The sequence below is a fragment of the Penaeus japonicus genome, unplaced genomic scaffold, assembly GCF_977035675.1.
Source record: "Penaeus japonicus unplaced genomic scaffold, GWHDUDI00000001_assembly GWHDUDI00000018, whole genome shotgun sequence".
Lineage (NCBI taxonomy): Eukaryota > Metazoa > Arthropoda > Malacostraca > Decapoda > Penaeidae > Penaeus > Penaeus japonicus.
In genome coordinates this window covers 33124930-33139929 of record NW_028234420.1, presented here as the reverse complement: position 1 = coordinate 33139929, position 15000 = coordinate 33124930, and the positions used below count along the sequence as shown (strand labels likewise).

At 37.8% G+C, this 15000-nt stretch overlaps 2 protein-coding genes across 4 annotated transcripts in view; one reads left to right on the top strand and one right to left on the bottom strand.

Annotated features, from left to right (window-relative positions):
* Positions 1 to 1617, top strand: part of LOC122243170 (gamma-interferon-inducible lysosomal thiol reductase) — a 9116-nt gene extending 7499 nt beyond the window's left edge. For both annotated transcript variants that reach the window (XM_043000663.2, XM_086546882.1), the window contains 3 exons: positions 1 to 18; positions 727 to 873; positions 1386 to 1617. The exon at positions 1 to 18 is cut by the window's left edge and continues 156 nt beyond it. In XM_043000663.2, coding sequence (XP_042856597.2) covers positions 1 to 18; positions 727 to 873; positions 1386 to 1508 — 288 coding nt within the window. In that variant the 3' untranslated portion in view covers positions 1509 to 1617. The remainder of the gene's footprint in view (positions 19 to 726; positions 874 to 1385) is intronic.
* A 1632-nt stretch (positions 1618 to 3249) lies between these two features.
* LOC122243169 (uncharacterized) lies at positions 3250 to 14299 on the bottom strand. 2 transcript variants are annotated; one of them, XM_086546881.1, is made up of 10 exons: positions 14157 to 14299; positions 10874 to 11894; positions 10522 to 10825; positions 8068 to 8120; positions 7405 to 7481; positions 6648 to 6794; positions 5133 to 5258; positions 4447 to 4590; positions 3956 to 4132; positions 3250 to 3466 (listed from the first exon to the last, which is right to left on the bottom strand). In XM_086546881.1, exons 1-10 carry the CDS (start codon positions 14166 to 14168, stop codon positions 3323 to 3325), a joined length of 2205 nt encoding a protein of 734 aa, XP_086403007.1. In that variant the 5' UTR covers positions 14169 to 14299; the 3' UTR covers positions 3250 to 3322. The 2 variants fall into 2 exon arrangements, with proteins under 2 accessions (XP_086403007.1, XP_042856596.2); XM_043000662.2 differs by having other exon boundaries at positions 10522 to 11894.
* Positions 14300 to 15000: the final 701 nt, after the last annotated feature.

Sequence of the window (15000 nt, the reverse complement as noted above, 5' to 3'; positions counted from 1 at the left end):
TTATCGGCTGCTTTGTCGGTAAGTAGCTACTTTGGCTTGTTTTTTTTTATGTGTGATAGATTGATTGTTTGTTTGTTTGTCGAGTGGTTTACTTGTTTGTTTTTGGTTTTGTTTTGCTTGTTTATTTTTCGATTTTTTTTCCTATTCTTATTTTTCGTGCTGTGATTTAATTTGCCTTTGGCCATTCTTCTATAAATCAATTATATTAATCCATTTGTTGATTTCTATCACGGATTCTGGTGTTGGCGATGAAGATGATTTAAGAATGATGTTTTAGCGACCTCTTGCCGGCATTTTTGTATTTGACTTTTTTATATGAATTACAATATTATTAATCATATCACCAACACCATTAATATTATTGGCATTGATGTTATTGTTACTTATCGTTGGACTTTCGACATCTTAAAACTACTCACCCTCTATGCTATACATAATGCTATCGTTACCATTAGCATTATCCCTGTCACCATGACCCCCATCACCATCACAATCATCACCATACATCTTCAGCGTCCCATAATCCCCCTAGTCTCTCATACTAACATCCAATTCATAAGCACCATCATCGTCATCACCATTACCCCCCCATCACCACCACAATCATCACCATACATCTTCAGGGTCCTAGAATCCCCCGTCTTCCATAGTAACATCCTAATCACCATCATCACCATTGCCACCACCATCACCATACATCTTCACAATCCACTCTTTCTTCGCCAGTGTGCTCACGGTTCGCGAAGAAGCACCAAGGCCTTCTACAAGTGCAGCGTGGGACCTGAGGGTTACCAGCTGTTTGCGGAAGCTGGGAAGAGGCAGTCCCAGCTGGTTCCTTCCCTCTCCTACGTACCAACTGTCATGATCGATGGGGTGAGTAGTGTGGGGAGAGAGAGTGGGAGATGGGTGGGCAGAGGGAGAGGAGGAGGGGGAGGAGAGAAGGAGAGAGAGAATGAAAAAGAGATAGAATGAGAGCGAGTGATGGTAATAGTAATAGGGAGAGACAGAGAGAGAGAGAGAAAGAAAGAGAGAGAGAGAGAGAGAGAGAGAGAAAAAAAGAAAGAGAGAGAGAAAGAGAGAGAGAGAGAGAGAGAGAGAGAGAGAGAGAGAGAACTATAAAAAATAAGATTCCTAAAACAGTATATAATCTTTCAATAGTTTTTCAATACTTCATAAAATGTAGTAGCTAATCTCTCAAGTTTTATTAGCAATGCCGGATAAATCAACAATTTTCAATCGACACATTGCCACATTTCTATCAATAGATCATATATACGGTTTTAACCCATTTTAACACATCTTACCCCATTTCAAAACCCCCCTTTAACAAATTACTTAACACACCCAAACACATCGAACTCACACTCTGCCTTTCTCTCACACAGGAGGTGGTCGTAAGCAGCTATCAAGACATAATGAGGTTCTCGGTTGTGTTATGTGATAAACTCAGCCACGTCCCTGGTGCAAGGAGCTATTGCCAGAGTTACATCAGCGCGCTGGCTGGCTAGACACTGAGTGGAGAATGGCTTGGGACTGAAGGAGCTGTTTGATTCGTGAACAAAGTACTTCTTCTGGTACTTGTGTTTGTCTCTTGGAATAAAGACATGCATTGATTTACATTTTTGTTTTATTTACGTGGATTACGTAAATTAAAGACGTGAATTATATATCTTTTTATATTTTTTTATGTTTTTTTTTTTTGTATAAATCCATCGTGGGGTTTTCATTCTTCATGAGGTTTTGGCTAGAATATCATGAGATTAATGTAATTTCTTTTTCTATGGGTTATTGACGAAAATTATTTTAAGGTTACATATCGTAGATACATCCTATTATCTTTTCTGGAATTACTTTTCTCTCCTTTGTGGTATTTGTTAATCTTTCACTCCAGACAAATCGTAATTTTCAGTAAAATAAAACATTCTTTGAGTACTTCGAGAGGTTAAGATTGCAATTATTATTTTCGAGTTTATTTTGTATCAATCTGATAGCCTTGTCCCGACGAGCTAACCCTTTTTATCACGTGTTAAGACTCGAACAGTGTTCAATTTTCGACTCCATGAATAGTCGTAGTAAGAATATACTACGAAACAAGGAAGCATAAACACTTTTCTCTCTCTTCATCATACATTTCACACAAACCTTTATATTCTAAGATAAAGGTAAAAAATATATATATATATATATATATATATATATTAAGATAAAGGTAAAAAAAATAAAAATCATATTTTAAGATAAAAGTAAAAAAAAGCACTTTATTTTAATAGATGAAATTAACTTCTCTCTTGATGAAGTACCTGACAGTGATAAACTACAACGTCAGAAGCTGGAAGGGCAAGAACTGAGACTCCTCACGTGTCTTACAATAGAGCCTCTTTAGTCTGCTTACCGTTGATGTGTGTGTGTGTGTGTTTGTTTGATTTAAAAAAATCGAGCTTCGAAAGGCTAAAGAAAGAGAAAGAGAGAAGGGGGGTAAGGTAAGAGAGAGAGGGGGGGGGATAAGAGGGAAAGAGAGAGAGAGAGGAGAAGAAAGCGAGAGAGAGAGAGGAGAAAGAGAGTGAGAGAGGGGGGTAGAGTAAGAGAGAGAGAGGAGTGAGAGATATATAGAGTGCGAAAGAGAGAAAGAGAGAGAGAGAGATAAAGAGAAAAAAAGAGAAGGAAGAGAAAGTGATAGAGAGAGAGAGATATAGATAGATAGAGGGAGAAAGAGAGAGAGATAAATAAAGAAAAAAAAAGAGGAAGAGAAAGTGATAGAGAGAGAGAGATAGATAAAGTGAGAAAGAGAGATATAGAGTGAGAAAGAAAGAGAGAGAGAGAGAAATATAGAGAGAGAGAGATAGATAAAGTGAGAAAGAGAGATATAGAGTGAGAAAGAAAGAGAGAGAGAGAGAAATATAGAGTGAGAAAGAGAGAGAGAAAGAGAAGAGTGAAAGAGAGAGAGGAAGAAAGAGAAAAGGAAAGAGAAAGAGATGGAACGGGAGAGAACATACAGAGAAAGAGAGAGAGAGAGAGAGAGAAAGAAAGAGAAAGAGAGAGAGAGAGGTAGAGTAAGAGAGAGAGAGAGAGAGAAGGGGGGTAGAGTAAGAGAGAGAGAAAGAGAGGGGGGGGGGGAGAGTAAGAGAGAGAAAAAAATAGAGAGAGAGAGAAAGAGAGAGAAAGAACACAGAAGGGAAAGAGAAAGAACATAAGACACAGAGATCGAGAGAAAGAGAATAGAGGGGGGGGACATAACAAAAAATCGTTAAAAAAATTGCAACCCCTTTAATTCAACTTACAAAAATAAAAAAATACAAAAGCTGTTGTCAACAAAACAAACACATCAAGCCACGTTTTGTTCACCGAGACCACGTGAACAGAGGTCGACGAAGGCAGTGTGCAAGTCTTGGCCAAGAGTCTTGAGGCGAAGGTAAGCGCAGACTTGATCCTTGAGCCATCCGGATGACGCTTCCTCTAACAGAAGGACCTGCAAGATAAATGGTAGTCGAGTCTTTTCTTGTAAGATCGAGGAAGAAGGACTTTGTTATAGATAGAGTAGAAACGAAAGACAGACGTGTTGCTTCTTTTTTTTACCTCCCGTCTAGTGAAAGGAAGTTTTTGATCTATGTCGTTGAAAGATACATACATACGCACACACACACGCACACGCGCACACACACACACACACACACACACACACACACACACACACACACACACACACAAACACACACACAAACACACACACACACACACATACACACACACACACACACACACACACACCCATATATATATATATATATATATATATATATATATATATATATATATAGAGAGAGAGAGAGAGAGAGAGAGAGAGAGAGAGAGAGAGAGAGAGAGAGATCCAAAGGCTCCCACTCTCTCCTTTTATCACCTTACCTCACGCTCTCCTTCTCTCTCTCACAAACATCGCAGATGGAGCCTATGTCCTCACCTCATCCATCACAACAGCTGGTGCACCGTTCTCACTCCGGGGATCCTTCTCCTCTTCTGTAACCACCTGTAGTATATGTCGGTCCTTATCACGTGTTCGGGCCACCAGCTGCTGGCCTTCCCCGGACGTGACGCAAGTGTGAATAGCTTGCCATGTTAGCTGGTACCGCCCTGCACACTGCGTCAGAAGGAAAAGCTTGTTGTGAGGTTGTGAGGTTGAGGAAACTCACGACCACCCAAAACTTGAGACAAATAGGGACATGAAGTATCTTCGGGGGGGGGGGGTATTTTGTGTTATGTGCTGTATACTTCGGAATCAGCAACGATTAATCATAAGAACATCATTAAGAAAATGCAAGTAATGTAATATCAAAAACGAAAGAAACAGCAACAACAAAAAAAGGGGAAAATATATTCAAGGTAATAATTCTTCCCTTGAAACTAATCCTGCATTAACATTAGCATTTTGCAATAATCTTGGCACCATTTTACCCTTTTCGTTGCGGTGAGGTCACTCCTCTGCAGGGGGCCAGAGGTCAAGACACAGCCAGCGAAGGAGAGCAGAGGGGCTTGGTCCTTGAAGTGTGCCTCGGCGCATCCCAGTAGTTCGTTTACAAAGGGGCTGTGTCCGGCACCCTGGTAGGAGTGGGAGCAAGCGAGAACTCGGGAAAATCGGCAGAATGTATAAGAAATAGGGAAACTATACATTTTATTCCAATGAATAGCATCTGCGCTGGCATACATATACTACGCATACGCACACGCACACACACATACAAACATACACTCACAACAAACACACACCCATGAACAAATTCACAAAAACACAAACACTCATGTACACAAAACGCTCAACCGTACTGATGCATAAAAAAGGAAAAAAAAAAACATGGAAAAGTAAATCAACAGTTTCCAAATCCATCTGACTTTCATGTTTAAGGCAGTTAATAGTATATTCTTCTTCCACTAAATACTAACTTTTAAACTCCATTCCATAACTTATTTCTTTAAACATAAAATCCTTTTATTTTACGAAACTTCTTTTTCTTCTTCTTCTTCTTCTTCTCAAAGTCTATAAACACCGGTTTTTTTCACCTTCCTCTTATCCTAACCCCCCTTTCCAAACCCATGTCCTACTACCTCCTAGCCTTTAAGTTCGCTCGCGTGACTCAACCTACCTGAGGAACCAAGAGGAGGTGGAGGCGGAGGTACTGGCCCAGAGGGTTCTTCAAAGGGGCGAGTTCCCGTTGGAGGAGTGAGGTCTCCACGTTACTCCCTTCCTTGAGCAAAGCCGTCAGAGACACCTGGGATATATCATATATATATATATATATATATATATATATATATATATATATATATATATATATATATATATATATATAAAAGTCCATTGGATTCGCCTAGATTAATTCATATGGACAATGAAGGACCTAAATTATATCGTTGTTGTTTTTTTATGGATCGAGGAGGAAATACAGTATGTTATCAAAAGAATTCGTTCAGTTTAAATCACTTGAACGAAGAAGAGAGAGAAAAAAATCGTTACTATCTCTGATGATGAAGAGTAAATACAACATTTTCAAATCTATATGAAAGCACGTAGATGATTAGATTATATCATATCATCAGGGATACGCGGGACACAAAAAAGAATCTGGAAGAAAAAATGTACAAAATTATGGTTAATCAACCGTACTTAAGACTTGTTGACCTCTTGTGACATAGCTGGTCATCGGAAGCGTTTATGCAAATGCAATCATAATTTACGTGTTGATCCTGATGTCAATGCTTCTCTGATCGTCACGGCCGTGCCAGTGATAATCATGTCGACAAAATAATAGTAACGATAATGATAATGACAATAATGATAATGATAATGAGAATAATGATAATGACAATAATGATAATGATAATGACAATAATGATAATGACAATAATGATAATGATAATGACAATAATGATAATGATAATGACAATAATGATAATGACAATAATGATAATGATGATAAGAATAATGATAATGATGATAAGAATAATGATAATGATGATAAGAATAATGATAATGATGATAAGAATAATGATAATGATGATAAGAATAATGATAATGATGATAAGAATAATGATAATGATGATAAGAATACTGGACACATTATGGATGGCGACGGTCATGATCGGAAAATAATTGGGATGAAAACAATATCAGTAATTGCCATTATGATAAAGACATATATCAGTACAGCTGTCACTTCTACATCTTATCAATTATCAGATGTTAGTAACAAAATTAATGAAATCATGAAGTCAGCAACAACAATAAATCATAATAATGAGTATGATAAATATAATAATGATGGTGATAATCATAATGATGAAAATAATATCTAAGATAACAATAACAATAACAATAAAACTATGATAACTATAATAATAATAGTAATAATAATATTAATGATGATAATAATGATGACAATATTACTGATACTAATGATAACAACAACAATGGTAATACTGATAACAGTGCTAATAAAAAAACACCAATAACCATAACCCTAAATCATAACAATAATACTAATAATAACCACCAATACAACAAAACCGAGAAAGAACTAAACAAAGCCAATAACCTTCAACTTTTTTTTATATCATCGCCATCATTATGTCACCCCAAAACAAAACAAAATCCCACCCACCTGGTTATAACTCGCGTTTCCACTTTCGAGATTTCTTACGACACGTTTAATCGGTGCTTGTACTTCCGTGCAGACGTAATCTTGCCTACACGTGTCAAAGCAACACCGGCGGTTCCCATTGCAATCTCTGTCTAGTCGACACACAGGCTGTTAAAACGGGCGTGAGGTTTACTTTCGTTGGGATTTTGGTTTTATTGATGTATGGGTCTTTATGTGTTGATGTCTTGATGTGTCTTTTTTTTGTATTATATGTGTTATTTTAGTATATCTTGGTCTTGATATCATTTGTGAATAGCTGTATCTATCTGTATGTATCTATGTATTTATTTGCATATTTATTTAAAATATATATATATATATATATATATATATATATATATATATATATATATATATATATATATATATATGTATGTATGTATATATATATCCATATATCTTATATGTTATTTTATATATATAGGGAGTGAGAAAAAGAAAAAAAAGAGAGAGACAGAGATAGAGATAGAAGAGAGAGATAGAGATAGATAGAGAAAGGGAGAGGGAGGGAGAGGGAGAGAGAGAGAGAGAGAGAGAGAGAGAGAGAGAGAGAGAGAGAGAGAGAGAGAGAGAGAGAGAGAGAGAGAGAGAGAGAGAGAGAGAGAGAGAGAGAGAGAGAGAGAGAGAGAGAGAGAGAGAAAGAGAAAGAGATAGATAGATAGATAGATAGATAGAGAGAGAGAGGGGGGGGGAGGCTAGATGTGGAACAGAATCTCACCAGCGACTCCCGGACGGAGCGCTGTCTAGCATCCGCGGAGCATTCCGTGGCCTGGGCTGGGCATTGGCCTTCCTTCTCTGGGGAGGAAATTTCATTACTATCGAGGCACCAAGTCGAACTTCGGAAGGAAAAAAAAAAAAAAAAAAAAAAAATATATATAATATATATATATATATATATATATATATATATATATATATATATATATATATATATATGCATATACATATATATAAATACATATATATACATATATATGTATGTATATATAGGTAAATGTGTATGTCACACACACACACACACACACACACACACACACACATATATATATATATATATGTATGTATGTATGTATGTATACACATAACACACACACACACACACACACACACACACACACACACACACACACACACACACACACACACACACACACACACACACACATATATATATATATATATATACATATATATATATACATATATATATATACATATATATATATATATATATATATATATATATATATATATATATATATAACTCTGAACATTAGGTGTCCGTATGATCCATAAAGTGTCTAAGTAGCTAAATTCTAGCACATGGAATAGGTTCACAAATCTAGACACCTATCTATCTATCTTTACAATCAAAACATACCGTCTTTGCAGCAGTAGTAATTTTGGTTCCCATCAACACAGACTTTTTCACACCTGAAAGGAAACGGAATTAAGTTCTTTCCTTTTCTTCAGCAAGTTATAAAGGTAATTTACTGACTAGGGCTTCCGTGTGAATCTCGGCCAGAGATAACCGTGTTGTTGTTTTTTTCTTTCACGGTTATTTATTTCGAATCCCGGGCTGTTTATTGTTATTATTTATCTTTGATTTGCACTCTGTAAAATATGAAAACGCATGAAACATAATGGGAGTTATTATTTCATGAATAACTTTTAACGACTGCGTGACTTGTGCTTGTAGAAATATTCTAGATTGGTTATTTAGTATGTGTTCTAAGCTTTTTGTGGAATATGTGATATGAAATTCTTATTTTTGGTTATAACAGCTTACTTTGAATTCCATTCCAAATGTTTCTAATGTGGATAGCAGACTGAAATTGATTGGAACTTTTTTTTAAATCATACCATATGCTTATGCTTACATCAGTCGACAAGTAAATAAAAAAGAAATTTGATACTGCGTAGTATAATGGTTAAATTCAATCAACTATCAACAATTCTACCTATATTACACTGACGAAGAATGCAGGGCTAGCAATGCATATAACACTGCAGTCGAAAATCGAAACGGATTCCAATTCCACCAATTAGCGCGCGACTTACATGATTCTTGAAGGGTCCTTTGACCAATCCCATGACATGTAAACAAAGCCCGATAAAGCAGCGAGATTTTCGTGATTACATGATGTAGCCGTATTCTAGGTCCCTAAGCGCGCCGTGTACATGACATGAACATGCCGTGTTTGTTATTCTAGAAACGCAGTTTCGTGGCAAAAGCGTGGCAAAGTCGTGGAAAGTATTGGAACAATCGTGGAAACTCCGTGACAAGGGGGTAGGCTTGTCATGATAGTTACACGGGTGAAAAATATTATATTTTTACTGTACTTTTTCTTACCAATACTTCATATGAGCATACTACGTTTGAAAAGTAACATCTATATTGGATATATTAGGCATCATTGTCCTAGACTTGGATTATATATGAAATATGTATACATTAAATCTATATGTATGATATATTAAAGATACGCATATATGTACAGTATATACAGAGACAAAAAATGGTTGTCAATTCTTTAATTAGGAACAAGTACCACGACTGATTCATACCAAAATTGTACTGTCTTTTGTTAATGCTACTTATGATTGTAGTTTCTCTTATGAATTTGTCGTTTGGACAGTGCCATTCATCCGAAACATGTTAACTTTGGAACGATTGGTAAACCTGAAGCAGCTGACTCAAACGTGCCACGCTTTTGCGTCCTAGATTACCGCATTCGTGACATGAACACAACATGAAAATGACATGGCCACGACACGCAGAAAACGTCGAAGAATACGGCTGTTACATGTTTCGAGAAAAAAAAAGATGATTTCTTTAGCGTAAAATCATTTCTACAGAATTTACTTTCCTAGAAGACATATTCTACCTTATGATCTTCCGGATCATTAAAAAAGAAGAAAAGTTATGTATCTGAAAAGCATTACATTTAGAAATAATTTTACATAAAAGAATAGTCAAAAGATAATTAACAATGGATCCACGTAATGGAGGTGCTATTTGTATCAACATTATCTAAAAAAAAAAAATAGCCAATCAATCCTTTGAAATGAAATCGTATTCTAATTTAATGAAGCACAAAAAAAAAACAAAAAAACATTGAGCTAGCGTTTGTACTTTCTTCCATGGAAACAGAATGATCAAATAAATGTGCAATTTCTATAAAAAAAAGTGAATAAATAGGAATTGTATTGATTATGATTAATGCCTGTGCTCCTTAATTAAAGACCTCCCTGGCTATTTGTCAGTCCAAATCGCCTTGCTCATTATTTATGGAGCTTGTTCTTTGCCAGAGGTTCGTTTCCAGAGTTACGATAGGCGTGGAAGTTCCAAATTATAAATCGCAAATTTGTGAATTATATAACATTTATATATTCATTGTTTTTTCTATTATGGCATAGAAGAAAAAATATGTTTGAATTCATGAAACTATTAATGCCATATATTTTTATATATTTATATATAGGCCTGAAGCTGTCTGTAATTCTACCCTAGGATACGTAAACATTATTCTTACTTGTTCCCTATGTTTTTTTCTTTATATTTGTCATGCTTAAATTAAAATATACATTTACCATCACTCCAATCATAGTGGGTGTCCATTTAAACAAAAATGTCGCCTTAGATATTGACTTTTGGCAAAGATAAAGCGTGAGGAGATTGTAGGATTGTATCTACGATGGTAAGTTGTTCATGAATACCGATGCGGTCTGTTTACAATCGTAATTGAAGTTACCAGTGCATTTACCATCGTAAGTGCATTAGTGAATCCGGCCCTGGATACTAAAAACAAAACAAGAAAACCAGGCTACTCACCCGCGCTTTGTGTAAGCATTTGTAGGCGTTGGTAAAGTTGGAAGTGGGGTCTTTGTAGCCCACCCTGGGGTCAGTGCTGGTCTTGTGGGTCTTGGGGTCTTTGTAGCCCAGCCTGGGGTATAATCTGGCCATGTGGGTCTTGGGGTCTTCGTAGCCCAGCCTGGGGTCAGTGCTGGTCTTGTGGGTCTTGGGGTCTTTGTAGCCCAGCCTGGGGTCAATGCTGGTCGTGTGGGTCTTGGGGTCTTTGTAGCCCAACCTGGGGTATAACCTGGCCATGTGGGTCTTGGGGTCTTCGTAGCCCAGCCTGGGGTCAGTGCTGGTCTTGTGGGTCTTGGGGTCTTCGTAGCCCAGCCTGGGGTCAATGCTGGTCTTGTGGGCCTTGGGGTTTTCGTAGGCCAAAGTGGGGTATACCAAGGCGGTGTGGGGTCAATAGGGGGTCTAGTGTGCCACGGGGGAGTGGGGTCCACCGGGGGTCTTGTGTGCCATGGGGGAGTGGGGTCTACTGGGGGTCTTGTGTGCCATGGGGGAGTGGGGTCTACTGGGGGTCTTGTGTGCCACGGGGGAGTGGGGTCTACTGGGGGTCTTGTGTTCCACGGGGGAGTGGGGTCTACTGGGGGTCTAGTGGGCCATGGGGGAGTGGGGTCTACCGGGGGTCTTGTGTGCCACGGGGGAGTGGGGTCTACCGGGGGTCTTGTGTGCCACGGGGGAGTGGGGTCTACTGGGGGTCTAGTGTGCCACGGGGGAGTGGGGTCCACCGGAGGTCTTGTGTGCCATGGGGGAGTGGGGTCTACTGGGGGTCTAGTGTGCCACGGGGGAGTGGGGTCAACAGGTGGCCTAGTGTGCCATGGGGGAGTGGGGTCAACTGGTGGTCTGGTGGGCCACACAGGAGGGGCGGTGGGCCAGACTGGAGGAGCAGTGGGCCACACGGGAGGCGTGGGGTCAACTGGGGGTCTAGTAGGCCACACAGGTGGAACAGTGGGCCACACAGGGGGAGCAGTGGGCCACACGGGAGGCGTGGGGTCAACTGGGGGTCTGGTGGGCCACACAGGAGGGACGGTGGGCCAGACTGGAGGCGTGGGGTCAACAGGTGGTCTAGTGGGCCACGCAGTAGGAGCAGTGGGCCACACCGGAGGCGTGGGGTCTACAGAAGGCCAGCCCCAACATGGATCGTAGCAATTATATTGGTAGCAGTATTGATTATTGTTGCATGGGACGCATGGGTTGCACATATTACACCAACTGCTATCTATGTATTCGTAGCAGTCGGAGTATCTTTTCTCCCTACCCAGATCTCTCCCAGTGGCGTTTGAGACCACTGGAGGGGCGGGCGGTGGCGCGGCCGAAGCTGCTACCACCAGGAGGAGACATGACAGCTGCGGGGAAATGGCGAAATGATTATAAGTCTTGTGGTAAAGAGTGGTATATATTGCAGGATAGATAAGAGTGTAAATGGCTTGTGTGTTTACTGAATATGTTTTAAGGATTGTGATTGCATATTCGGAAGATTCTTAAAATTCAAATAAAAGGTATTATGAAATTTGAAAGATTAGTAAAATAATGACAAACCAATAAAAAAAGAGAAAAAAAAAACAATAGATGTATACTAACATCTTTGTTAGATTACTGAAAACCCCGTAAAAAGGTATATCAAGTAGAAACTAATACAGACAAACAATTAGTTGAGATTACGGTACCATGACATGAGAATGCTACATTTTTTTCTTCCTGAAATAACAAAACTCGTTGGAGTGTGAGGGAAAATATCATGAAACGATCGAAAACTATAAACGTTCCTCTAAATAGTCATTGGGTGGTCACGTGTATCAACAAGCAGTTCTCATATACTAATCTATGTACTTCATCATTCTCATTATACACCAAAATGTTCCAGTAACAATTATACGTTTTGTTTTGTACTGAAAATTAACCTCATTTCAAAATATTTCCAAAACCCATTGTCATCACGATAATACCTTTTCGTAGAGACTGCAATAAAATTCACAACTAGCAGTGAACTGTTACCGATAATCCCAGTTAATGATTAAAACACTCAGATAGGCAGTAAAACCTTTATGATATTTACATACTAAGACCAGTAATATATGTATGTATATGTATATATATGTATATATATATATATATACAATTATTTTTTTTAAATATCATCATTATTATCATTATTATGATTACTATTATTATTATTATTATTATCATCATTATTATTATTATTATGGACCCCGTCTCTCAGTTCTTAAAGACAATATCTCTAGAGTAGGATGTTGTGTTCCCGATTAGTGTCCTCGACGGAGGGTTAAGGTATATAAAATCTCTTTAAAATTTGCATTCGACAATATCGGGATATCACAGGTACCACCTCAATCAGATCAAAATTCTATATGACAAAAGATATTGATAATACATAGTACGGACATTCTGAAATCATATGATAAATCATAACGACCGAAAAAAATAAAAATAAAACGACTAATGGCATCTGTACACACTTGAACTCATTATAATATTATATCAGGAAATCGTTGCTTCTTCAGGTATCAATAATTATATCCAATTTCTGGTAAAATTAATCAACTTTGGAACTGCACATTTTTCGTGTTTTCACATCAGGCGAAATTCCCCCCCCCCCCCTCCCCAACGAATTCAATAATAGCAAGTGCTATGTTGATTACCCAAAATATTTTCCAGCAATTGCAATTCTGTAGCGAATGTATGATTCCAATGTGGATTCGTTATTGATTACAAATCCAGTAATCAAATCCAGTTACAAGATGAAAATTCTCATCTTGGTAAATTGGTAAAAAAATGCACGCGGCCACATCACAACATGAAACTTACTGTGTATCAGAGGAGCGAGAAAGTTAAATGTCATTTTGGTACTAAACACCATATCGAGAAATATGAAAACATGTCACACTAAGGGTCAAAATATCGTAAGTTATTCGAAATATGCAATTTCTTAATATAAACTATTTGAGTTTGCCCTGAAAATCCCACTGATAAGCCCATTACGTTTTCTATATTTTTACTATATAGTAGATATGTAGACGATTTTTTTCATTCGTGATGGTGCTAAACTCGAAAAATGAACACACTACTACTACTGTTGCTGCTAAGTACTACTACTATTAATACTAATACTACTACAAATCATAATGATAATAATAATAGTGATAATAATAATGATAATAATGATGATAATAATAATGATAATAATTATGATAATGATAATAACAATAATAATAATAATAGCAATAAAAGCAGCAATGATAATGATGATAACAATGATAATGATAGTGTCAGCAACGATAATATTAATGGCAGTGGTAATAGATCTTAACACTTTTTCTTTTATCTTTCCATTAGCCATAAACAACACATAGACCATAAACCACGCATGTCAAGTGACCTCCCGTGTTGATAGATTGTAAACAACTTAATGACACACCATCGACAACCGTTTATGTGATTCTGAGAATATAGAAGTTACTAACTGAATAAAAAAAAACATACATATGTAAATGTGCAATTATAAGAACAAAAAAAACGACTTGTAATAACTTGTAATCCGACCAAGTGACACTCGAATCCTACTACTGTGTTTAATAACATCTACTCACGTGGTTCTTCATCTCCCCGAGGTGCCACTTGCAACTTGCATGCTCGTAAAGTCGGGATAAGTCTGTGCGTCGTCTCGTTGACTAGGTGTGTCGACAGCTTTCATGCGCATGCGCGGTTCCCTCTTTTTAATATTTCTCCCATGTTCCGCTCAACATGTGATAACAAGGATGATGAATCTTGTTTGAACACGTTGCGTAAAGGAGTTGAGATTAGTGATGATTGGCCGGATAAAAGGTTTGAATATCCTTCAGTCACATCTTGTCGAGTCGTTTCCTTTTTTATAGAACCTGTATCCTTTTTCTTTTTCTTTTTTAATTTTTGATTAAGAAAAAAAGAAAACACAAGACCATAGAGGAGGAAACGCCATGCGATAAGACACAAATGCCGCTGGAGAAAAGTACATGGAAAATCCCACGGTATTTGACAGAGGAACATTAAGACACACAAACACCCAGCTGTGTATATGTATGTGTGTATGTGTGTGTGTGTATCCTGCCCGCCCCCACACAGTCTGGGAAAAATTTTGTGTTTACATGTTTCGGGATAAACTCTAGTGCAATATCCGTCATCTCATCCTTCAGTGTACAAGGTCGCATTCCGTTGCCGCGTCTCTGGTATCCTTCGTCCTCCTTTTGTCATCGTCTATGCCTTTCCTTCTCTTTCTTAACTTCCTTGCCTTTCTTCTATTTGGTTCCATCTTATTATCTCTCTCTCAGTCTATCTATCTTTTTATATATACCTTTCTATCTACCTCTGTCTCTGCTTCCATCTCTCTCTTTCTCTATCTGTCTCTGTCTCAGTCTGTTTGTTTGTCTGTCGGTCTCTCTCTCTCTCTCTCTCTCT